The sequence below is a fragment of the Neophocaena asiaeorientalis genome, unplaced genomic scaffold (assembly GCF_003031525.2).
Source record: "Neophocaena asiaeorientalis asiaeorientalis breed wild unplaced genomic scaffold, Neophocaena_asiaeorientalis_V1.1 scaffold9, whole genome shotgun sequence".
Classification (NCBI taxonomy): domain Eukaryota; kingdom Metazoa; phylum Chordata; class Mammalia; order Artiodactyla; family Phocoenidae; genus Neophocaena; species Neophocaena asiaeorientalis.
The window spans coordinates 3,649,657-3,676,114 of NW_020171825.1; the positions used below are offsets into that span (position 1 = coordinate 3,649,657).

At 44.2% G+C, this 26,458-nt stretch overlaps 1 protein-coding gene across 1 annotated transcript; it reads right to left on the minus strand.

Moving 5' to 3' along the window:
* Nucleotides 1-2,408: 2,408 nt before the first annotated feature.
* On the minus strand, nucleotides 2,409-3,200 carry HS6ST3 (heparan sulfate 6-O-sulfotransferase 3). Its single transcript, XM_024740042.1, is given in 1 exon segment — nucleotides 2,409-3,200. A coding segment is annotated over 1 exon segment (792 nt).
* Between the last annotated feature and the right edge of the window lie 23,258 nt (nucleotides 3,201-26,458).

The window sequence follows — 26,458 nt, forward strand, 5'->3', positions numbered from 1 at the left end:
ATGCGTGTGTGTGTATGCGTGTGTGTGTATGCGTGTGTGTGTATGCGTGTGTGTATTCGCGTGTCTGTTTCACCGCGACAGTCAGAACTGTCTGCAGCCCTGCCATTCTAAGCAGCATTAGATCCTAGCATCGAAATGGGAAGACAGAGAAAAAGCTGCTCATGAATCCCAGCTGCAATCCTCCTTCCCCCACCACCTTAGGAACAAGTCATCCGGATGGGAAACACTAATATTTTGTGAGCCTCATCTCTACCAACTAACAAGCGATAGTTACTCGGCCCCTTTAACTCACCCCACCTATGGCTCAAAAAGTACAATTGCCTATGACATCATCAGTGTCTCAGCTCCTTGATGGGTCAGTGATTTGGAAGGGGCTGGACTCACCCAAGGCAACATGGGTCCCTGCTGGCTTGGTGCTGTCACACTCACATGGGTTAGAGACAAACCCTACTGGGCAATAACAGGTGGCTTCTAGCATGATTGGCAGGAAGCTTTTATCCCATATGGAAAACACGATGGAGAAAAAAAAGAGCTTGCCCTTTGCAGTCTGCCAGACCTAGCTCACAACGCTTGAGGAAGCTATTCATTGTCTGTGGTCTCACTTTCCTCATCTAATTGGGACTAATACGATCTACCTTCTTGTGACTAGATCTGAGGTATAAAAAGGGTCTCCCAAAGTTTCTGGCACAAGGGAGGCCCCAGGGATGCCTTTCCCCCCAAGACAGATGAAGCCAAGGCCCGTGTAAGAAGTAGCTAAGCCTCTTCTCCAGATCTCTCTTTGATGGAGAGACTGGGTTCCCCTCTGTACAGGCGAGCACTCCATGAACGCTTGTGAGTTGATTAACTCTCAACCCCAGAGAGAGTATTCTGGAGGCTGAGACGAGGCTTATGTAAAGCTGGCTTAAACATCAAACATGTTAGATATCAATGAAATAGGCTTTTCAATCTCATTTAGGGGTTTCACTCATTTTGCCTTCAGCTCCTTGAAGGGATTGATCAGATCAATCTGTTGTGGAACTTTCTGCCCACTCTGATCTCCTACTAAACGCTGGGCAAGGATTTTCTATTCCCTCTGCCATAGGCCTCCCCTTATTACTCGAAAATTTTGTGTTATTGTAGTCGCGATTGGGAAAAGGTGAGAGTAAGAAGCGCTTAGCAATGCAGCACATTTTTTGGTCCTGTTGTAGCCAGACTCTCACAACGGACAGAGATCACGTGAGGACAAAGTGTTTATCAGGCCAGAGATATTCGAGCTATCGGGAGGTAGAGTCTTTCTAAACTCCTGGGATAACCACTCCACTGTGTTCCATGTCTCGTGGCCTAAATCAGTTATTTTTTAATTTAGTGACCTTGACTATATTTTGTATACATGCTAGCCGAGCTCCTATTCTTCAGGCCAAATTCTTTTTAGACGTCTTTTCCTCTGTGACAGCAGTGTTTCAAACGTGGTGGTCCTGTACCGAAGAAGATGACTGCTCCACAGAGGTAAAACTCTGAAAGAGTCCTTAGAAAACTAAGGCTCTGTAGCCAGATTGGAAATGCTAGACATGTAGTTATCCTCCTGCTTTCCCTGCCCCCGTTAATTTATCATTCATTCCTTATGCTGAACATAAAAATTGGTAAATGGTGATCTCCGTAGGCATTCGTTAATAAGCACGTTTTCTCCCGAATGCCCCTACCAGTGTTCATTTCTCTGAGGCACGCCTGTCCTGGATCTACTAGCCTTTCCTTAAAAGATGGGGAAGGAAGCATGGCTCAGGGCTAAGATGCAGGGGATGTGAGTCTCCAGCGATGGTCAGTAGCAGGGTAATCTTGTTGAAAAACAATTGTAACAACAAAACATGTTTACACTGCTTGTGATTTAACCCACATTCAAATAGAGTCCAAAGATGACAGCCAAGTGCCAAGAGAGAGTTGGCGTTAAACCTCATCTAAAGGCCGAAAAAGCCTTCTCTTCCTCTCTCTTTAAACAGCAGTATTTCCATTAAAGAGGCAGTATGAACAGATCAGTTTCAGCAGAACATCCAAGCCATAATTTGGCTTTTCACGTGTGCCTTGGTGGGTTCCAGTTGCCCAAACTATAACCTATGCCGCCGCCGCAAAAAAAAAAAAAAAAGATCCCAAGGACTCTTTCCTTTTTGGTGCTTCTCCCCTTGACCTTCTAAAGCGGTCTATTATTGGATGCATTCCTACCCTACTTAATATCACAGACTGAAAAATGTCAGGAGAAAAAGAAGAAGACGGGTCATCTCCAGCTGAATAAAGGTGAAGACAAAGAGGAAGCGGGGGCCCCAGTCAAGCCACCTACAGCCAGCCAGACGTCCTCAGCATGGTCCCACATTCTCCAAGGTAGGGCAGTGCCCCGGTTAATGCTCCCCCTCCTGTGGAGAGGAGGGGAGGGCAGGGGGTCACCATCTCACCACCTGGCTGTTGTAGTCCTCCGTGACTGCCCCCTCTGGGTTCCCGTCCTGTCTGGGCCACCGGCGGCCCCTGTGCTCCCGCTGCAGCCTCCGCTCCCCGCGCCTCTTTTGCCGGTCCCTCTGGCGCTCCAGCTGCTTGGTACGGTGGTAGCGCTGCTGGAAGAGATCCTTCGCGTACGCGTACAGCTGCACGTCCAGGAAGTTGAGCTCCTCGATGCGCTGGCGGGCACCCTCGTTGATCTCCACGTTGGAAGCCCGCGTGACGTTGAACTGCGTGAAGGGGGAGATGAACTTGAGGTTGAATGTCCTCTCAAAGAGAAATTGCGTCTTCCGCTGGAACTCCGTGAGCCCGAAGAAAGCCATGTTCTTCAGGTTGCTCTTGGCGCTCTGCAGCAGGATGGCGTTCCTCTCGCTCTCATTCATGAAAGTCAAGTTGTAGCAGCCCACCAGGCTGAGGTCGGCCAGCATGCGCACCTGGCGGTTGTTAGCCAGGTTGTAGGTGCAATCCATGAATTCCCGTAGGCTGACCCCAGACCAGTCGTCCCCGGGGTAGCAGGTAGGCAGCTCATCGGGGGTGGGGCTCCTCCCATCGCACACGTGGAGGGAGGTTTTCCACGTGGCCCCTCTCTGGACGTGTTTCCACTCGCTCAGGTACCGGGACACCGGATCCCGCAACATGGTGATGTAATAGAAATTCCTGGAAGAGATTAGACGAAGAGCGTCAGTCCGCCGTAACTATAACCCTGGGACCCCGCGCCTCTGTAGCGTCTCTATCAGCATTGACTCAATGGGTTTTTCTGCCAGATGGTCACGTGAGAATATCTGCCTGGATTTGCACCTGTCGGGCCATGTTCCCCTATGTGCGTGTTTCTACAATACAAACACGCATGAATCGGTTTTCAGTACTATTTGCTGGGTTTTTTCTTTCTGCTCCAGGGTGGGGAGGGGCGGGGCTGGGGGAATCGATCAGCAGTAATTCATTCAGCAACCACTCACTGTTCAATCGCTACCAGCAATAACAATACCTTACATTAAGAGAACATGCCATGTTTATTGAACGTTATCACCCATCTGATATTTTATTTGATCCTTAAAAGGAACTTTTGTAGTAGACACGGGGGACTATTTGATAGGGAAACAGTGCAAGGGGGTTAGGATGATTTACCCAAAGTCATGTGACTAGAAAGAGCAAAGCTGGAAGCCAAGTCTCCTTAATCTTTCCTGTTCACAGGGGTGTTCTGGGTTAAGAGGTGGGTGGGGTAGGGGAAGGATGTGTTGTGTGTGGAGACCAATATTTACCGAGCAGTCACCGTGTGCTAGAAACTGAGCTGGGTACTTTATGGATACTGGCACAGATCACCTTCAACATAACTTTGTAAAATGGGCTTTATCACGACTTTTTTAAAAAAAAGCTGATAACACAGAGACTGAGAAAGGTGAAAAATACAGCCCAAGATCCTAGAGCAAATTAATACTTGATGCAATAAAATTTAGGCCTATTTGATTTCAAAGCTTCTGTGCTTTCCTGGGCACCATATTGATATTTTACAAACAAAAATGTAACGAATATTTATTGAATGCCTACGACTTGTCAGGTGTGGTGGTTATTATAATCACAGGGCTCATCTCATCTAATGGCATCTATTGGAACATTGAGAAGAGATACATTTTACAAATGGCAAGCTTCAGACTGATCAGGTAAAGATCAGGGCACCACTGGCTCAAAAGGGCAAGAGAGGTGTGAAGAGGCCAGAAGAGACGTGGAAAAGTCGACAGATAAAGACACAGCAGTATATATGTGTTAGCATACGGTATTTGTTTTTCTCTTTCTGACTTACTTCATTCTGTATGACAGACTCTAGGTCCATCCACCTCACTACAAATAACTCAATTTCGTTCCTTTTCATGACACAGCAGTAGGCATTAGAGGAAAGCAAACATTGATTCCAAGTAAGGAAAATCTTTCTCATCATTTGAGCAGCTGCCAATGGAATGGGCTGCCCACCCCACCTTTATTACCAGGGGTGACACTCAGGGTGCCCCTGGGCAGACTAAAACTGTGCCACCAGGGAAGCCCCAGACAGATTTTTGAATGCTCAAATAAGATCACAGATGCGGGGGGCTTCCCTGGTGGCGCAGTGGTTGAGAGTCCGCCTGTCGATGCAGGGGACGCGGGTTCGTGCCCCGGTCCAGGAAGATCCCACATGCCTTGGAGAGGCTGGGCCCGTGAGCCATGGCCGCTGAGCCTGCGCGTCCGGAGCCTGTGCTCCGCAACGGGAGATGCCACAGCAGTGAGGGGCCCGCATACCGCAGGGAAAACAAAAAAGATCACAGATGGGAAATCTGTAAGTTCCCTTGTCAATTGGACAAAACGGAAAACACAAAAGAGGATTTAATCAAGAAAGATGATGACTATCGATTGATAAGACTCAACCCCATTTATGTGTCTCAATTTTTAAAATAATCATAAGAGCTGGAGGATTTTAGGGCTGGGAATTGCAACAGTTTGTGACATAAAGGGTTAACTGGAACTTGCTGCTGGAACCTGAGAGGCTTTGGTCTCACTTGGGAAAATTAACTGGCCATAGAGTTCCCTGTGCTTTCTTTGCATTGGACTCCACATGGTCTCAAAGCTAACTGAAACTAGCTTACACTTTAAAATGATCTTGGTTTCAAATTTAACTTTATTCAATGTAACACTGCATTGAACAAAGACTAGCTAAGTTATAGAGTGCTGTTTACATGAGTAAAATAAGCACCAAATGTCTGCGAGTTCTACTAGCCAAATAGGACAGAGGTCCATTGGTAACGAAAACAAACTCTGGCATCAAGACACAAAAATGGACTAGGGCAACATTCATATTGATGAAGTACAAAGTTGTCCCATCTCATGGTTCTGGAACCAAGTGCCTAATAGCATTTGGGTATTGCTTTAGTCCGACATATTCTCATGTATGTTTTATTTGTTTGTCTCAATCTTGCAAAGCAGTCAAAATACCAAGCTAGAATAATAGTTAAAAAGAAAATAGGGTTGAAGAACACCTAATTATTGAAGAAGAAAACACAATTTGATCAATTAAAAGCATTTTTTCTCATCTCTATTTTTTTCTCTACTTTCATTTGCTCCTCTACTATCAGATGGAAAACTGCAAAAGTCATTGATGAAATGATGTCTACCTCCAGGCCACACGCCCAACCTTCATTGTGTACAAGCTTCACTCCAGTTTCATGACTCTCTTCCCTGCTCCCAAACAACAGAAACTCATTTTCTTCTGCTCCCATAACTCTCAATTTAGTTTCTAAGAAAATTCTTTTTTTTTTAAGAAAATACAAAATATTTTATTTAAAAAAATTTTTATTTTACATTGGGTTATAGTTGATTAACAGTGCTGTGTTAGTTTCAGGTATACGGCAAAGTGATCCAGTTATACATATACATGTGTCTATTCTTCTTCAAATTCTTCTCCCATTTAGGTAATTACAGAATATTGAACAGAGTTCCCTGTGCTGTACAGTCCTTGTTGATTATCTGTTTTGAATACAGCAGTGTGTACATGTCAATCCCAAACCAAGGAAAATTCTTAAAAATACTCTGAAATCTGCAACTTTCCTTTTCAAACGTTAATTGTTCAACAGCACAATGGAGGGTAAAGCAGAGACCAGAGAAGAAGGACAAGCAGCTCCCAAGCAAATGCCACGTGGCCACATGCAGAGGCTCTCATCAACACCCGTCCCTTTGTTTTTGTTTTTTTTTGCGGTACACGGGCCTCTCAACGCTGCGGCCCCTCCCGCCGCGGAGCGCAGGCTCCAGACGCGCAGGCCCAGCGGCCATGGCTCACGGGCCCAGCCGCTTCGCGGCACGTGGGATCCTCCCAGACCGGGGCACGAACCCGTGTGCCCTGCATCGGCAGGCGGACTCTCAACCACTGCGCCACCGGGGAAGCCCAGTTCAATGATTATTTTAACTGATGATTATCATAGGGACCATCTTGGCTTACAAAAGCACAAATACACAGAACACACACTTTTCAGTCTCTTGCTCTACAGTAAGGTAATCCTATTAAAAAATTCTAAACACAGCACAAGGACGTGACTGCCTTCCTTCAGTCTTTGCCTTTTCCTTCACTCATCTGCATCCTGCTCGTCTTTCCTGGCCCAGCTCAAGCCTCATTTCCATCTCCTCTGACCTTTCTGGCCTCGAGGATTTACTGCATCACTTACTGTGCTTTTAACGTGCGTATGAAAGTCTTGGTCACATCTACCCTTTAAGTTCCTCTTTGACCACTGGACCTTAGGCCTGGTGTCCCATGGCACCTCCACAAATCCTGCTCTCTGCAAGCATTCAATAAATGATACCGTGGAAAAGAAGTGACCTTCATACGAGATAAGTGTATTTTAACGACTAAGGTTAATATTGCCTTTGATAAATAGACCCTTCTTTTCTCCCCTAAAAACTAATCTGACATTATTTTTGAATTTCCAAAATGTGTGAAAAGAATAAAAATGCATATAATCTTCTAATATATCCATCATTCGATTGTGATGGTTGATAGGCAGAGAGAGAGAGAGAGAGAGAGAGAGAGACAGTCAATACAGACTTTGGGTAAAAAGCAGAATATTTCATACACCAGATAATTAATAGAAATGAGTTTTTGGGCTTCCCTGGTGGCGCAGTGGTTGAGAGTCCGCCTGCTGATGCAGGGGACACGGGTTCGTGCCCCGGTCCAGGAAGATCCCACATGCCGTGGAGCGGCTGGGCCCGTGAGCCATGGCTGCTGAGCCTGCGCGTCCGGACCCTGTGCTTCACAACGGAAGAGGCCACAATGAGTTTTTTTAATGTTAAACTTAGTAGGTTTCTTCCCCTCTGCTTCAAGAACCTGTATTTCAACAAGCAGTTTATTGTATAATTGCTCATTTCTTTAATTAGCAAGTCATTTAATTAACACATGCTTATTGAGGGTTTGTTGTATGTAAGGAGCTGCTCTAGGAAATGTGGAGAATAAAAAAAAAATAGAACGTACTCCAGTATTGTAGGTGTAAAAGTGGTAGATTAGAAAAAGAGGCATGGATTAGCAGGTCATGGAGGTAAGCAGTAGACAAAGAATATTTAAGAGAATATTTCAGCAGGTACAGAGAGCAGAGTGGCCTAATGAGACCAGGAAGTACGTGTTGTGCATTTCACTGAATGTTTGGTCAATAAATGAATGAATGAAAAGAGGGACATAAGCTAGAACAGGAGGCTGAGGCCCAATTGTCATGGGCTCTACCTGCACCTGTGAATTGCTAGAATAGGAAAAGTGTTGATTTAGGAAGATACACGGAGGAACAGAGTTTGGGATGGATAAAAGTAGGCAGAGACCAGGACAGACATTGGACAGCCATGGTGAGAGACCAGCAGGGAAGAACCCAGAACCGTGGGTACTGATGAGAAAGAATCAGAACTGAAGAACTGTCACACACCCAACCTTCACCATTTGTTCCTCTTCCTCAGCTTCCTCTAAACTACCTTTTCCTCCTCCGTATTCCCTTCTTCCTTCTATCTAATCCTTCCCTTTCAATTCTGTGATGTAAAACAGGCAGTGCTGGTATGCACATCATAGAAGTCCCTGGAATCACTGTGCCTGTGGTGATTAAAAGATATTCACGTCCATGAGGCTATGACATGCCTGTCCAGTGAGAACATATCTGAAGGAACCTACAAGACGCCAGGTTCACAAGGAGGGTTAATAAGTATATTCCTTCCACCACCGGCTTACCTCTTGTAAAATCAAGTAACACAGTTAATATCTCCACAATCCACAGTTTGAAGCATTCCTAAAAACCAGTTCAACTAGAAACTCCTCCCATCAGCCTCCTTTGATGTCCTCGGCAGAAGGGATCCTCTCCCTCATCCCCACCTGCTGAAACACGTGCCGCTCGTGCTTTTATCTTCATCCCGGGACCAGTGAATATCTTATCCCTTGAACTGGCTTTATGTCTTACTCATCCTTCAGCCTCCAGAGCACATGATACATCACCTTGTACATCATGGATGTTCAGTTGTCCAATGTTCATGGAATTAAAAAATAGATACATTTTATCAGTCACTGTTTTAGGAATTCTCATGGTGATTGTCCCCAGGAAACTTCTGTTGGTGCCTTAGCCAACAGAATTAGCCCAGGCTAATGATTTCCCTTAGCCCAGACCTTGTGAAATGTATAGGAAATAATCTTTCCTCCTTCCTCTTGCCCTGCAGACTTTGAAATGAGTTTTCTCTACCTATAATCAAGTTTTGCCAAAGCTCAGCGTCTCACAAAAGAACACCACGAGTGACTGTAAGGTGGCCTTGGGGGCATCTGAAGGAGCTCTTTGGTCCTCACCAGGGAGTAGGCACAGACAACCAGTCCATCTTAAACACAAGCTGATGTGCGCGTTTTTAAAAAGTGAAACTTAGCTCTCCCTCCACCCTGCTGTATTGTGTGCAGGAGTCATCTTCCAAATTCTCAGAATGGAATTAATTTCTTGACTCTCTTTAGCGCTGCACGCTCATTATGGGCTGCCCATTCTTCATTATCTCAGTAGAGTATTAGCTGCACTATTCTGCATCTGATAGGGGGAATCACAGCTCTTAGAGCTTGGCAATCAGACTGCCCTTTGACAGAGTGATGACAGGGTCTTTTATTCGAGCCTTGAAAACAAATTAAGGAATTTAAGAATGATGTTCTAAGCAAATGGGAAATTGGGGACGATGATGGTTAAGTGTTGTAATAAAGAACTTTCGGGGGCTGACAATGGTGTGTGTCAGAGCAATTGGTCCCAAGGATGTCGGGCATTGTGATGAGAAAATGGAAACATTCACATGTCCTTATCTTACCTCATCCAGAAACCCTGCATCCCCTACCAGGCTGCCGTCGTCACCTCCTCCCTGACAGTGACTGACTTACAAAGCAGCCAGACCCTTTTGACTAAGGCATGTTTTATCTTACCTATTACCCAGAGATCTTGACACTTTTCTGCTGGTAAGATATTGGGGAGAGGAAAGCCCATTGTGCTTCCCTCAGGAGGGGAGGGGCTCTGCATCCCTTTTCTTCCCTGTGTACCTGGTAACATTAAAGGGAGAATACTTTGGTTGTAGCTGGTCTTTTTTTTTTTTAAATCATTAATCCCCACCCCCAAACCCCAGTGATAATTAATGCAACACACTGTCATTATGGAAAGTATGAGCAATGCAGAACCGTAAAAAAAGAAGAAGATGAAAATTACTTATAACTACTTCACTCGGATATAACCACAGTTAAATATCTATTTCTTTCTTTTACAGATTTGAGATCATACTGTACATTATATTTTTAACATGTATTTTAAACTTAAAAATACAAGGGGGATATATTTTCCATTTTATTTAAGGTTCTTCCTTAAGAATATACTATTCCAATTATGGATGTCCCGGAATTTATGTGACCAATCTCCCAGTTTTGGACAATTTAGCTGATTCTGTTTGCAGTGGGGGCTCCTATAAACAAGAATCTGATGAACATCCTAAGCCATAAATATCTGTGCGGTGACTAAATTGCTAGGAACAGAATTTCTGAGTCAAGAGAATTGCCCTCATTTCATCATTACAATGCCGAAATATAGCCTACCACGGTCAGCATAGGTGAAGACAGGGCCCTTCCATGAGGCCTGACATCTTCAGGTGCCAGGAAACAAGTCTACTTGAAAGTCAGGGGAAGGCCATGAAACAGACTCCTGGCTCTCCCTCCTCCCAGCTGGACCAGGAAGATGCCCTGTTCAGATCACGAGCCTAAGATGGACATTCCAGGACAGCCAGGCGGGGTTTGTGACATGGTGGTGGGGAAACATACTTCCTAAAAGATTTATTTTACACTTGAAGAGTAGCTGGAATATCAAATCAGAGGCTAAACATTTGTGGAATCAAATCCCACTCATCAACACTGCAGCTATATTAAAGCCGACATCTAGATCAGAAAGAGGGAAGTGCCTCTCCTGATTATGTTCAGGGCCGGTCCTCACAGAAACAGCCTCTTGAGATGGAGCTTTTCTGCAAGTCTAGGTATCAGCTAACTTTAATAATGGGAAGCTGCACATGTTACTAAACCAACCAAACAAAAGCAAGAAATAGAGGTTTCCGGACGATACTGGTCATTTCTCCACGAGGATCAGTCCACCCCCCAAATTCCCCAGAGGAAGAAGTAGTATTTATCAATAAGATAACATTTGAAATCTTGTCACATTGCTTCTTAATGTCGACACAAATCCTAGGGGCCTCAGACTCACAGAAATGCCATGATTTTCGTTGTCATGTTTGCTTTCAGTTTCCCCCAAGCGGCTGCTACAAGAATACATTTCAGGAGATGCGTGTTCCAGGGACGTGTTTCTGCTAGCTTGCTGAGTATCGTTCCTCCCAGTACAGTTTCAAATGTGCCAGGGAGGGTCCTGCTCTCATGCATTATTCAGGGACTTCTGTGATTATTTGGTTCAGAGGCGCTCTGCTTTGCGTTGCCGCGCTGGGACTTGGGCACGAGGACGTTTCCAGGCGCTCTGCTCTGCAAAGCTGTGGTTTATGCATGCGGGCATCCACCTGAAGCCTGGAGCCGCCCCAGAGTGAGATAAGGCTCAGTTCAATCTCACTCACAGCTCTACTCCCAGCCAGGCAAAGCAGAACACCAGATAGTACACTCAGATTGTGTTATTAGGCCACGCGTGTTCAGTCGTGCTCGCTCTTCAGTTAATTTCTCAGGCGCTGCTTTTCGGGAATGTGAGAATTACAGGGTAGAAGCGACGAGGTGTCTTCATTGCCATTGTTTTGTAGTAGCCAAGTTGGAAAGGAAAAGTAGTCAATCAGGGCCTTCAAGGACAAGGCACATGTTTTGATATTTAGGTTTATACCTGGCAGCTTTGATACAGGTGCTCCTAAAACATCACAAAACTGAAAAATAAACCTTCTGTGTCCAGATTTTGCCATATTCTTCCATGAGAGATTCTTTTGGGTTAGAATTTTCCTAGATTCTGCTGTCAGGACTGGGCAATCATTTTAGCATATTCAATAAAATACGTAAGAGATTCCCCACCTGATTCCATCCCTTGCCAGTTCTCAAAGAAAGAGTGCCTTGAAGGTCATCCCCCAAGCAATGATTAAAAGCAAGCTAACTTAAAATATGGAAAGTTCCGTGTGAAAGAAAAATGGATATTAATAGCAATAATAATAATGGCTCACATTTACTGAGTGCGTACTATGTCCAAGTACAGTTCTAAGTACTTCCACTAATCCATTTGGTCATCAAAATAACCCTTTGAGTTACACAGGCTTTTAGATGATATCTGAAATTTCACAAAGTGATGAGAGTCCCCACAGTCTTTTCCATCATCTTGTAAGTGGCAGGCTGTCTTAGAGATACTTTGCAACTTACTGCCGCAGGGGTCCAGGCTTTGTTTGAAGTCAAAGCTCCAGAAGCATAATAAGCATCTCAGGGTGAGGGATTTGTGTTTACCTGTGGGTCGATGGGAGCGAGGCAGCACATGGCAGGGGCTGGGGAGGCAGGGGTGCCTGTCCCCTCTCAGGGTCAGAGGCTCTCTTAGATGCTTAGAACTTGGAAAAAGTCCTAAATACAGTTTTCCTGAGCTCCCTCACAACTACATAACAAATTCACCCTCGAGGAAAGGGTGTTAGAGACAAGTGGGAATTACTGCAGTTCCATGCGTTTTTAACGCTCCCAGGTAACCTGGAAGCCCAAAGCTGCAGTTGTATCAGGACAATAAAGGGTGGTTAGAAATAGCGATGCAAGGGAATTCAGATACAGCCAAACCTCACGCAACGCCATCATTCTGTTCCTGGTTTTAAAATAGGTCTTTTTAAACACAGTGCTGCTACAAAGACTCAGAAATGTGTCCCAGAAAGGTTACTGGATCCTGAAGTTGGCTGTTCTGATGCCTTTATTCAGGAAGAGAAGATTCAAGGAAAATGCAAGTCAAGCTCTACCATTCAAATGGAGCACGAACACAAAACTTCAGACATGTTGGAAGCATCACCTAAGGCGCCGTGGAAGGCAAATGAGTTTCAAGTTAGAAAGATCTGGTTTCTGTGTCAGGTCCATCTCACGTTTGGGGTGAGTTGGTTAGCTTATATGACCTCTGGGACCCTTAGTTTCCTCATCTAAATAGCCAGGGTATAAATGCTTACGTCATAGGGTTGTGGGACTTAATAACTAAACTAATGACCATAAAGGGTCCAGCAGCAGCTGAGAAGCAGACCCTCAGCATAGTGCACACCCTCCACTTCAAAAATTTCCCTTTCTCGGGCTTCCCTGGTGGCGCAGCGGTTGAGAGTCCGCCTGCCGATGCAGGGGACACGGGTTCGTGCCCCGGTCTGGGAAGATCCCACATGCCGCTGAGCGGCTGGGCCCGTGAGCCATGGCCACTGAGCCTGCGCATCCAGAGCCTGTACTCCGCAACGGGAGAGGCCACGACAGTGAGAGGCCCGCGTACCGCAAAAGAAAAAAAAAAAATTTCCCTTTCTCCATGAATGTCAGAGCCTCAGAAACTACCCAATACAGTGAAATTTTAAATATTAAACAAGCTGTGTTAATAATTAAAAAAAACAGCCGATAGCGCTTTTCTATTTGTATAACATACTTATGGTTTTCAAAACACTTTCCTCATCCATTATTTCACTTGGTTCTCAGTACAAAATCATATCAGAGGCAGAATTTACAGATGAAGGAACTGATGCTCACAGATGCGAAAGGATGTTCCTGAGATCAAACAACTAGTGAAGCTGAGACTTTTCTTTTTCTTCTTCAGCTACTAGACTAGTTTATTTGTTTATCTAAAAGTATCTGTCGATTATGTATTTGATGCCAAACACTATGCTAGATTCTCGGGGTATAATGGCACACAAGACACAGCCTGATCGCAAGAGCTGACTGTGGAGTCGTCTTATTTTGCCCAAATGTAGTTAAGAGTTAGAAAGAAAACATGTCATGAGCTCATTATTCTACATTTGGGGTTTCACTGGTTTGTACATTAGCTCATTTTCTCCTTGAAACCCACTGAAAAGGGGGACCCAGAAGAAACAGCTAGAAATGCCAGGACATGGATACACCTTCAGGTAACATTTGAAGTTGTGGAAGATAATCATTCTGAAATAATAAGCTCTCGTTTCTACAGAGGCAGTGCTGTGCACTTCTGGAGGCACTAATGTCTGGTGGTTGGCCCTTTTGCGGTGCCATAGCCACTGGTGATCATCGTTCGAGGACTGCAAATGGCGACAGTCTAACAACATCCTTTCTTCTTCAGTTATCAGCTGCCACGCTTCTATGAAGACAAACTTCCCCCTATCAGCTATTTGATACTCCAAGGCAGATGAATGTTTGACTCTTTCTATTTACTCGTTTTCAAAATAACCATTTGCTTTCCTAGAATCCTCCAAAGGGGTTTCTGTCGAGGTTTGTTTGTTTGTTTTAATATCATTACGAGCTCATGCATCTAAACATACAGAATGAGTTTCAATACATTATCCCTACTGATGTTCAAATTATCTAATTTGGGGCCAGTAGGAGCTTAGTTAGATGGAACCTTGGTCCTTTTGATGCAGTCCTTGTAGACTTATGCATTTTCTTCTTCTTCTTATTTTTTCTTTTGCGGTACGCGGGCCTCTCACTGTTGTGGCCTCTCCCGTTGCGGAGCACAGGCTCCAGACGCGCAGGCTCAGCGGCCATGGCTGACGGGCCCAGCCGCTCCGCGGCACGTGGGATCTTCCCAGACCGGGGCACGATCCCGTGTCCCCTGCATCGGCAGGCGGACTCTCAACCGCTGCACCACCAGGGAAGCCCGATGTATGCATATTCTTAAAGGATCTTGCCCAAAAGATCAAGAAAGATGGTGTTAGAGCTTGAAATTCTCTTCAGTTCCTGAAGAATAAAGTGATTCCTTGGCCAGTGTTATCTGCACACCACAGTCTTCTTTTTCACTCCTACAAAGCCACGTAACTGCAGTCTGTGCTAATTACCTGCGCATCGAAGGGGAAATAGACTAGACACCATCTTCAACTTTCATAGGTTCTATCGAGGCCCGAACACCAGAGGTTTTCCCTTTCATTTTTCCTTTTCTTTTTCTTCTTAAGCTCACATGCATGACATTTTCCTTGGTGGTAGGAATAAAAGGCAGGGCTAGTGATTCATCTGTGACCAGATGCCAATGCCACTCCACAAACTAATCTAGGAGAAACCAAATTATGCTGGAAGTAACTCGGAGCCCTAATCAGGTTCTCTCCAAAATCCACTTATTCACAATAAGAGCCCGAGTTCCTTCCAGAAGCCCAGCTTACCACATGGACACTCAATGACATCTTTCAGCTGCAGTGGGTTCCGAAGCACAGCTGTAATTCTGCCTAATTAATAATGCAATGACAGAAATTTAGAAAAAGATATGCACCATAGTTTAAATCTCCCAGAAAAAAAATCAATCGGTTCTGTCTAAACTTTGCCTTGGGTGTTCCCTTCACCAATTCAAGTGTGGAGCAGTCAATACCTGGATTAAAAATAAAGAGGAGGGGCTTCCCTGGTGGCGCAGTGGTTGAGAGTCCGCCTGCCGATGCAGGGGACACGGGTTCGTGCCCCGGTCCGGGAAGATCCCACGTGCCGCGGAGCGGCTGGGCCCGTGAGCCATGGCCGCTGAGCCTGCGCGTCCGGAGCCTGTGCTCCGCAACGGGAGAGGCCACAACAGTGAGAGGCCCGCATACCACAAAAAAAAAAATAAAATAAAATAAAGAGGAGGCATCCCTTAAGAAATGGAATAATGCAACTGCAATTCCCTTGTTTTGTGAACTTTCCCAAACATGTCCCCTCTGCATTTATTATTTCTCTTGGTGATAAGAATCTAAGTTTAATAATCATAAAAAAGAAGTAGCCTGTCCTTTTAAAATTGACACCAGCTACCATCTCTGAGTCCTCCATTGAAATGATGTGGAATATGCTGATGTTAATCTAAAATTTAAAAAATTCAAAACCCTAAAGCAAGCAAACAAATGTAACCGAGAAGAAAGGGGGAAAAAATGAACAAAAACGGCAACAAAAAAACCAGCTCAAAGCTTCTTTTCATCTGTTTTCAGGTTAGGTTTATGCTAGCCACAAGGGGGACCTCAAATCTTTCCAAGCACAAGGTAAGTGCAAGAGCTGTTTTCCTAGTAATTAATTTCCACAAATCAATATTACCTATTAATGTACATTACAGAGACAAGCTATCGACTTCTGACACTTTACACTCAAGTTAGAGAGACTTGCTTATAAAAATTCTAGGTGCCCCGCAGTGATCGTAAGTCAAAACCAAAATGAGTTGCACCTGTGATTTCCTGTGTCTGCTCTAGCATAAAAATTTCCAACACTGCAAATTTCATCAAAGGTTAAAACTGAATCTGAAGCACTATGTATATAATGGAATACATTGACCTCCAATGGGTTTTAAAGGCTATTCTGCCTCCTTCTGCCACATCACGCACCCCCAAAACAGCCATGGAGGCTGACACAGAAGTTAAAATGCAGTGACCCTCTCTTGGGGCAGTGGGAAGTTGCCAGAGCCATTAGCTCTGGAGGTTTTCAACTCACGCTGAGAGCTTGATGGTGTTGACGGTGTTTACAGCCTGTACCACAAAAGACACTTGGAAGAAAGAAGGGATTTTAATTTTCTGTTCAAGCTAGAAGGTAGGGCAGAATAGCACAGCATAGATAATAGATAGTGCTACACACGGGCAGAATGGAAGGCTTCAGCAATTAAGGACAGACTGGAAACGTAGCTTTCTCCAAAGCTCCAGCAGAAGAGAGAATACCACCTGTCACCCCCTACCACAGGGAAACTACGGGAACAGAACAGAAGCAGTCCCAGAACATTCCATCAGGTCAGCTAGCTATCAAAATCACCTTGTGCAAACCCAGAAAGCCCCTCTGAGCTTTGACACGAAATGACTCTTTGCTGACTGCCTTTTCTCTAATGGTAAAATAATCCCCAAGAAAGGTAAGGATTGCTAACCCTTCTATTGTCCTAGGGCAGGAGTGCTCCCGTGGAATTGCGGGGATGTGGTCTTTCTTTTAGACAGCTCGCTGTCCTGGACCTCAGCACCAGGAGGAGGGCTGAGGAAGACGAGGGACACCGGCTCGGGCAGTGCAATTGTCACTCCTGATCAGAGTCCCCATACATCATGCTCTCACGTTCACTCGTTTCTGAAATTAAGAATTAGCATAGAGTAAACTCCTGGTTCAGAAAGCTCAGTGTTCTGCCTCTGACTCAGGCACTCGTGAGAGGTGTTCTGGAAAATGGAGTTCTCTCTTATGAAACCCTACCCTGCTTGACACGTGCCCCCAGTACAAATGGAACCCAACCCTGGTGCAAACTGTGTGGATGCTTAACTTACATTTGTAGAGCTGGTGGTTCCCCAAGTTTAATTTTCCATTTGAATAGCAGTAGTCCCTCTTAATGTGCCTTAATCATTCTTTTTTGAGAATTTCAAAGGGCGCCTTCTAGGAAGCATCGTGTTATTCTTCAGATCTAATCCAGACTTCCGCTTAAATTCTTCCTCTTCGATACTCTGCAAGTTACTTTTGTGCTTTCCCGCGTTCATCCCATCTGCCCCATATACTTTTGCTCATTCGTGTACCCTTGGGATAGTGCCCTTCTAGTGGGACAACCCTTGTTAAAGCATTCCGGCCATGACCTGGGATTTACGTTTAGTCTAGGGATTCTGTGCACAGACAAGAGCCCTCAGCTGGGTCCTGACTCAGAGTCCTGCCCTGCCAGAAGGGCAGGTAGGACTGAGGCAGACCCTATGAAGGAGGGGGGATCAAGCATCGAGCGGGTAGAAACATCCAGATCCTTAACAAATCACGGGGCATTTTGGTTTTGGACAAAGCACATCTAGTCAAGTTTATATACGTATCTTTGAAACACATTTTGATTTGTGTGCTTAAAATAACTCAAATAAAGAGAAGGAATTTCCCACCTCTAAAAGGAAGCCAAAAAATGTAATAGGTTGCATGTCTGTGTCCCCCCCAAAATTCATATGTTGAAACCTTAACTCATAATGGATGGTATTAGGACATGGGTCCCTTGGGAGGTGATTAGGTTTAGATGAGGTCTTAAGGGTGGAGCCCCACGTTGGGATTAGTGTTTTCACAAGAAGAAAAAGAGAACAGATCTTACTCTCTCTGCCACGTGAGGAAACCAGAAGACAGCTGTCTGCAAACCAGGAAGAAGGTCCTCACCACACACGGAATCTGCTGGCACCCTGACTTTGAGCTTCCCAGACTCTAGAGTATGAGAAATACATTCCTGTCGTTTAGCTACCCAGTATGTGGTATCTTGTTATAACACCTGAATTGATTATGATAGCAAAGGTGCGTGTTTTAGAGAAAATAAGGGAACCCTTTCTCCACCATCCTTCCTCTCTCATCTGGTTACAATAGTATGTGACCACCAGCTCTCTAAAGAAATTAAATGACTAAATAATCCGCTGAGATGAGGGAGGTTGGGAGTGAGGCTCTGGAGGACTAGTTCTTCTCAACTAGTCTTTCTCAATTCACCAGACCAACTGCCAATCTTTACTAATCAACACAAAACCCGTTATTGATCTCCCACCGAGAGGTGTTATGGGTTGAATTGTTTCCCCAAAAGATGCTGAAGTCTTAGCTCCCAGTACTTGTGAATGTGACTCATTTGGAAATTGGATCTTTGTAGAGAATCAGGTTAAGATGAGGTCATTAGGGTGGGCCCTAATCGAATATGACTGGTGTCCTTATACAGAGGGTAAATTTGGACACAGACACAGACAGTGTGAAGACACAAGAAGATGGCCATCTACAAGCCAAGGCATGTCTGAGACTACCAAAAGCTAGGAGAGAGGCGTGGAATAGATTCTCCCTCGAAGCCCTCAGAAGAACCAACCTTGCCTGCACCTTGCTGTGGACTTCTAGCTTCCAGAGGTGTGAGACAATCAATTTCTGTTATTTAAGTTTTGTGGTACTTTAACCACAGCAGCCCTGGAAAACTAATGCAAAGGGAGATACTTACTGGAGAAACAGATGAACATAATGGCAGAGGAATTCTCCCTAGCTGCCTGCGTTAATAAGACTAGTTTTTATCTATAAGTATGAATGGAACATTAAGGATTATTAAACATTTGAGAAAAAATGAATAAACAGAATAACTGCCTAGAAGAAATCCACAATTTAAGAAACAAAAATATTATTACGACTATCCTGAGAAGTTACCATATCCATTAAATAAGAATAGGATTGGGCTTCCCTGGTGGCGCAGTGGTTGAGAGTCTGCCTGCTAATGCAGGAGACACGGGTTCGAGCCCTGGTCTGGGAGGATCCCACATGCCGCGGAGCAACTAGGCCCGTGAGCCACAACTACTGAGCCTGCGCATCTGGAGCCTGTGCTCCGCAACAAGAGAGGCCGCGATAGTGACAGGCCCGCGCACCGCGATGAAGAGTGGCCCCCGCTTGCCACAACTAGAGAAAGCCCTCGCACAGAAACGAAGACCCAATACAGCAAAAATAAAATAAATTAATAAATTCCTTCCCCCAACATCTAAAAAAAAAAAAAGAATAGGATAGTAGGAAACAAAACATGGAATTCTTAGAAATTAATTTATATTCATATATATGTTGGGCCTGAAAAAAATCAGTAGTCGGAATAAACCTGCCAGATATGATGGGGAGGGGAAGATGTGGAAAATATGAGAAATTCAGTTAAGACAGAAGGAGATGGATTCTATAAGTCTAATGCCCATGTAGAAAAGATTCCCAATAGAGAGTAGAGAAAAACAAGAAATAACCAGGGAAAAATAATAAAAGTAAAAAAAGAATATTTTCTAAGCCTGAAAATACATGACTTTTCAAATTGAAAAAGCCTGTGAAATTCAAAGAGTGTGGATAAAATTTTAGAACTTTAAAGACCAAAAAGCTTCCAGAGAGGAGGGACCTGAAAAGAGTTAAGATGGAATAAAAAGCAAATTGCCAACAATTTTTTGTTGTTGTTGTTCTTTCGCGGTACGCGGGCCTCTCACTGTTGTGGCCTCTCCCGTTGCGGAGCACAGGCTCCGGACGCACAGGCTCAGCGGCCATGGCTCATGGGCCCAGCCGCTCCGCGGCATGTGGGATCTTCCCGGACCGGGGCACGAACCCGTGTCCCCTGCATTGGCAGGCGGACTCTCAACCACTGCGCCACCAGGGAAGCCCACCAACAATTTTTAAAATCAGAACTCTGAAAGCTAGAAACATTGGATCAGTGACTTCAAACTCCTGTGGGAAAATGATTTTAAACGCTGAATTTTCTACCTAGTCAAATTATCAATTAAGTGTAGAATCAAAAATATTGATATGCTCAGAAAATTTACCTCCTCTACATTTTCTGGAAAAAGAGAATTGTAGTCGAGAAAACATCCCAACATAAGTAAAAAGGAATCCATGAAAAAAGGGTGGGCTCTAAGACACTGGTATTAATGTCTGCAAGGGAAAGATTTACGAGGATGACAACTCAGATATCTCCAAAAGGAACTTATGTGAGAGAAAAGGGGTTCACTTTCAACAAATACCAGGATTCTTAAATTGAATATTTTGGATAACAATGATGAAAGAGGCATAGAATTCTTCTCTCCACAAGATAAAAGAAAGGCAATTAGCAATTCCAAGAGAAAAATGCTGAAAGAGAAAGTTACAGAGGTGAAGAAAACAAAATGTGCATGAATTTCATTTTCCATAGTGGAGAGTCAAGACATCTCTGGGTGATGGAGAAATGGATAAGGCATTTATTCCTTGCATACAGTACTTGTTGAGCCCTAGAAAGCAGAGGCAAGAGTAGAAGCAGCACACTCGTAGACAGGCTGTGGTTCAGGGGTCTCATTCCTCACCGGACAGTGACAATATCCATGACAGAGTCTAGATGGAGTAGAGCCTTCTCAAGATGGAAGGTTGCAGGTTGATGCCTTTTACTACCCTTGCATTCAGCCCAAATGACATGACATGGGACAGACTCTCCTAACGCTGAAGGTAGGGTTCATACCATCCCCCTCTTCTGTATTTTTAACACTTTTTTACACTTCTGTATTTTTAACACTTATTTTTGCTTTTATTCCTGTTTATCAGATCCTAGCATGGCTGTGGGGCAGGTAAACCTGCACTTATGCTTCAATCTTCCTGGAAGTAAATTGCAAAATTTATCTTGAGACGCAACCAGCCCCAGAAGCAAGGAATTTATATATAGCTGCTCTGCCAGACCGGAAATAAGATAAAAGAGCTGGCAGAGCTGATCTCACAGGTACCGAGATCAGAGAAGAGGGACAGAAGGAATCAGGCCCCGCTATCACCTGAATCCTAAGAAGCTGATAACCCCATATCAGATTCCTTCAGGCTCAAATCTGCAAGAGCCACTGACAACGTGGAACCTTCCAGCAAACCCTAAGTCAGATATCAAAGATATATCTCCAGTGTCCAACACCGATATCTCCCGGGGGTGTGTGTGTATGTGTGTGTTCATTTTTAAATACAGAGGTAAGTCCTCATATTCAGAAGGAGAAAAGACACCATGATTGGTTGACAACTTTATAATGATCAGAGTTTCCGCTAATAGTTGGAGTAAGCAGTATCTCAAAGCTTAAAGAATGAAATGGGAAGGTTAGCAAGCTAATTAGCAGGAAAACCACCCTTCGGTGTAGCTCTTCATTGTTTTCATGTGCTCTCGAGGAGGGAAAACAATGTCGAAAGGTTGTCTTAAGGGTCAACTTCAGAATTCTTTTCAGGAGGAGAACTGAATTTGCTGAGCAACTTACCTGCATTGGCATGTATTTTTATATAGCAGAAGCTCTGTGCTCAGCATGGAGGGCCAGATAAAGTGAGGACTCGGACACTTTCTAAAAGAAGCTAACTTGGATTTGGAGTAAGGGGAAGTAGGAAGGAAAAAGAAGTTTCAAGAAAGAGAAAGACAGTGATCAAGGTGGAGGCATGTGGGGAAATGTTAGCCAGCAGGAAGCTTCTGGTGGCACAGTGCTTGAAAGATTTGCAAAAAAGATGACTAATACTAACTTCTAAATTTATTTGTGTGTGATTCTGTCTTGGAAGTCCTCTTTGCTACCCCAAACCATCAGTAAATTCTGCTATACTAACATCTTGCGTGGGTGGTAGATTGGGGCAATCAAAGAAAAGAATGTTTGATCTGGGCCAGAGCTGGGATGCCACTGAATTCAGGCTGTCCGCCAAAGGTGACCTTGAAAAAGAATGAAGTCCTCCCTCACAGGGCATAGAAAATCTGGAGAAGGATATGTGTGCCCTTGCCTGTCCCCCCGGCCCTGATTCCAACTCTAAGACCCCAGCCCATCTGGTCGACCCCAGCCTCACCCCAGCAGGTACATGCACTCTCTGGCCAAGACTCCTCCATTACCTAAGTCTGTTCTAAACATGTTCTTTCTGATCTAATAAAAATATCTTGAGACCCAGATATTCCTGGTTCTTTCATACCTCCACCTTGAATTTCAAGCCTCAATATTCTTTGTATTTTAAACAAGGCTTTCTTTCGGTGGTAAAAGACTAAATCACAAAGGTAGGTACAAATGTTATTCATTATATGTGTTCAACTTTCTAATTTGTTTTTAATGAGGTCTCCCAGTCATATTTTTTATTCATTAATTCATTCAACAGATACTTAGAAACCTACTATGTTGCAGCCAGCGTATGTTCTATTCCATGAAGTAATTCCACCTTTTTTGTACACTGTAGTAAATGTAGCTGCTTCCTAATACAGAAAACGTTGAATAATATTCAGCTTTTCTTTGATATCCTTTTTACAAATAACTTCATTTTTCCTGTTTACATAGAGCTCAAGACATTTATTGAACATTTTCCAAAGATTCTTTAACACTCCAGCCAAGTGGGGAAAAAAAGAATTGCTATTCTGCCTCAAAGATGATTTAGGAAAAGGGCCCAAATTGTATCCGAAGGAGAAAAGCCCTTTAAAAATAGGACCATTTCTTCTGGGTCTCTGTGCCAAGGCAGCACAGGGCACGTCTCCTGATGAGGCCTTATCCCTTCCCAGCTCACACACTGAATGGATATTTCCTTTGCAGCACGGAGGTCAGTAACAAAAATGGCTTTTCATTTCTGCTGTTGGTCTTACACGAGTAAAAATGTTCACTTTACTTCATGAACCCGAAAAAAGATTCACACTGTCTAGGAAACTGCTGCTCCTTCATACAGAGCATTGTTTTCTTATCACTTGTCCTAAACAGACCCCAGGGAGGTGGGAGGTCTCTAGAGAACCTGTTTCCCGACGGTCCCTAGTATTAGTACTTAGTGTACCGTGCACAGCATAGAGGCCTATAATTAAGCCGCAGGAGAACCTGAATTGTAATTTCTTCTTTGTGAGTAACACAAGTCATAGAAAAATTAACTAAGCTCTTCAGCTCTAGTTTTTGTTGTTGTTTTGCGTCTCATGGACCGTTTTTCCTTAGACAAAGGCAAAGCAGATTCTCTCACCCCATGACATACACTCAAGCTTTAAGTTGGGAGCAAATTCCCCAAATTCAGGGAAACCCAAGTTTTCCTTCTATTTCAATTTAATTACTAATGCATGCTTAACATTGTCCTACATTTGCTCATTAGACAGAATCCAAGTTTTGACACCATTTACTTGAACAAATTACTTAACCTCTCCAAGCGTTACTTTCCCTGTGTCCAAATGGTGATAAAAATAGTACCAACCGGGCTTCCCTGGTGGCTCAGTGGTTGAGAGTCCGCCTGCCCATGCAGGGGACACGGGTTCAGGCCCTGGTCCGGGAAGATCCCACATGCCGCGGAGCGGCTGGGCCCGTGAGCCGTGGCCGCTGAGCCTGTGCGTCCGGAGCCTGTGCTCCGCAACGGGAGAGGCCACAGCAGGGAGAGGCCCGCGTACCGCAATAAATAAATAAATAAAAAATAGTACCAACCTCTCAGGGCTTCCTGTGAGGATTTGGTGAGACACAATAGGAAGAACTCTCAGCACGGTCGACCACACAGTAAGCACTAAATAAAGATCAGCTACTCTCATCATTCACAAAGTTTTATGACAATAATAATAATAAATGATAACAACCCAAACAAATACCTTTTATGGGGAGGGGGTCCTCCCATTGTGCCTGGTGAGGGGAGGAGATTGGTCTGCTTCCTCCTTCTCTCTTTACCTCTTTGTCTCCCTTCCTCACGGAAGGAAGAAGAAGGGATTTCTAATAATACTGGATAGAGTCCAGAATGTGACGGAGCTACATTTTTTTGATAGGAAAGGCTACCAAACTGTCAAAGTAAGCCTCCATGGTAAGACCACCTTGTACTTGCTTTTCTCGTGTTAAGGAGTCAGGACGCCTCACTGGGTCATCCAGGTCTGTATCACTTTCTCCGAATTAGCCTTTGCCTGATCTCAGCCTTGCGGGGTACTGGATGCAGTCTCAGCCCTGGATGAAGAGGAACTTTGATTCTATTTGGCAGCTCTTCCTTGGTCAGGAACCCCAATGGTAGCAGTTTTGTATGCTGGTCATAATAGCATCATTACAGTACCAAGATCTCACTCCAAATCCCTTGCCCCAGGCACTGTGCCAAGCTCTGTGGAAACATAGCCTCACTGAAGCTCCGTAATCCTTAGGGAGGCAGGTGTCATTGTATTCAACATTCAGAGGACCAAGCCAGGTCTAGAGAGGTTACTGCCCCTATCCCAGAGCTCATAAGTCTTGCAGCCAGCATGTAAATCCAGGTCTATCCGACTGCAAAGCCGGTGTCTGTAAGTCTTATATAGCTCTGCCCTGAATGTGCTAGGAATTATAATAAGTTCGGGGATACCAAGATAATGAAAACACAGCCCTCCCTTCATAGAACTCAAGGATCAATATTGTGTCCCTCCAAGTGAGGTCTGCAGATGCCCTGAGCACAAGGCCTGAGCTATTTCTTAATATGTAGGCTCCTAACTCGCTTGTCTTAGACTATTAGGGCTGCTATGACAACAGTAACAACAAAAACAACATAGACTTGGTGGCTTAAACAACAAGCATTTATTTCTCACAGTTTCGGAGGCTGGGAAGTCCAAGATCAAGGCGCTGGCAGCTTTGGTGTCTGGTGAGGACCCACTTCCTGGTTCATAGAGGGCCATCTTCTTGATGAGTCATCACATAGTAGAAGGGGTGAGAGAAGTCTCTGGGGTCTCTCTTATGAAGGCACTAATCCCATTCATGAGTGTTCCACCCTCATGACCTACTCACCTCCCAAAAGTTCTACCCATACCATTCCCATTCAAGATTAGGATTTCAACAGATGAATTTGGTGGGACTCAGGAATTTAGTCTGTAACACCCTTCTTCCCCTATTTATGCTAAATCAGAATCCTTCTGAGGTGGGCCTGAGAATTCTGCATTTTTAATGTGTCTTCAGGTGATTCTTAAAGTAATTAAAAGTTGACAACTACTAGTTTCACGTTTAAAAGTAAAAGACAAGACAGAATAAGGTATATTCTCAGGAAATCGTCCTAAAACATTCATCTATAACAGTGCTCTTCTCACCAAACATATCTTTCTAAAATCTTAGCCTGAATATTTTTCTGAGGTTGCTTAAATCCACCAAACATAATTCTTAGAAAGAATCATGTTAGCATTGGATTACAATAAAAATTTTATTACTACACTTAACTTTAGAAAAAAGGAGGACATTATTATAGGGCTAAAAAGAAGCATTACTCAACTGTGATGAACGCAAAATCAGAGGTCCAAGAGCTCTTTCCTTGAGTCTAAAATATTAAGCCAATAGCTCAAATGGTTAGAGGTGAATCTATAAATTCTCCCCATATTAGCATGTATTTTGTTTTTTTTAAGTATTTAAAAAATTTTTTTAAATTTATTTTATTTTTGGCTGCTTTGGGTCTTTGTTGCTGTACACTGGCTTTCTCTGGTTGGGGCAAACAGGGGCTACCCTTACTTGCGGTGCGCGGGCTTCTCATTGCGGTAGCTTCTCTTGTTGCGGAGCTTGGGCTTTAGGCGCACAGGCTTCAGTAGCTGTGGCACACAGGCTCGGTAGTTGTGGCACGTGGGCTCAGCAGTTGTGGCTCGTGGGCTCTAGAGCGCAGGCTCAATAGTTGTGGTGCACGGGCTTAGGTGCTCTGTGGCATGTGGGATCTTCCCAGACCAGGGATCGAACCCTTGTCCCCTGCATTGGCAGGTGGATTCTTAACCACTGCACCACCAGGGAAGCCCTAGCATGTATTTGGTTTTGTTCTTTTTCGTGACTTGAAGGAGAGTAATGCCACCAATTTAGAAAAACTTTTATCTACTCACATCTCATCTGCACCCTGCAGTAGTCAGACTGGGCTCCCTTCTTTAATTCCCATGGACCACTGCCTTCCTATGAATTATCAAATTAACTTCTCACATCTAGCCTCTATTCAAAACCAGTAATAGACTCCTGAAAGAAGTCCCCGCTTCTTACTCTGACATGCAAAATTCTCTGCAATCTGGGCTCTCTTTTCTTTATTTTAGAATCCACTTCTTTTCAAAATTAAGTTTTTTCAAAGAGTTAACCTACTTAAGATTCTACATTCCCATATCTATGCTTTCTCTTTTGCCTTTTCTCCTACAAGTGCTGAATCAGTAAGAATAGGCTGGGTTATCTGTAGTAACAAAACAACCCCTAACTCTCAATGGCTCAAAACGACAAAGGCTTATTTTTTGCTTAGGTCGCACGTCTGTTGTAAGTTAGCACGGGCTGGTCTCATCTGTCACACTGCAGACTCAGGGGATGAAGCAGCCATTTTGGACATCGCTGGTTGCCATATCAGAGAATGAAGACAGCTCAGCAAGACTCAGATTGGCAATAAATGCTTTGACCTGGAAGAGACACATGTCACTTTCACTGTCCACTCATTCATGAGAAATAGCCATGGGGCCCCACCCAACTACAATAGAGTCAGGATGTACAATGCCACCAGTGGCTGAAATGGGAAAAAATAGTGGTATATAGCATTTATGAGAGTACTGGTTCAAAT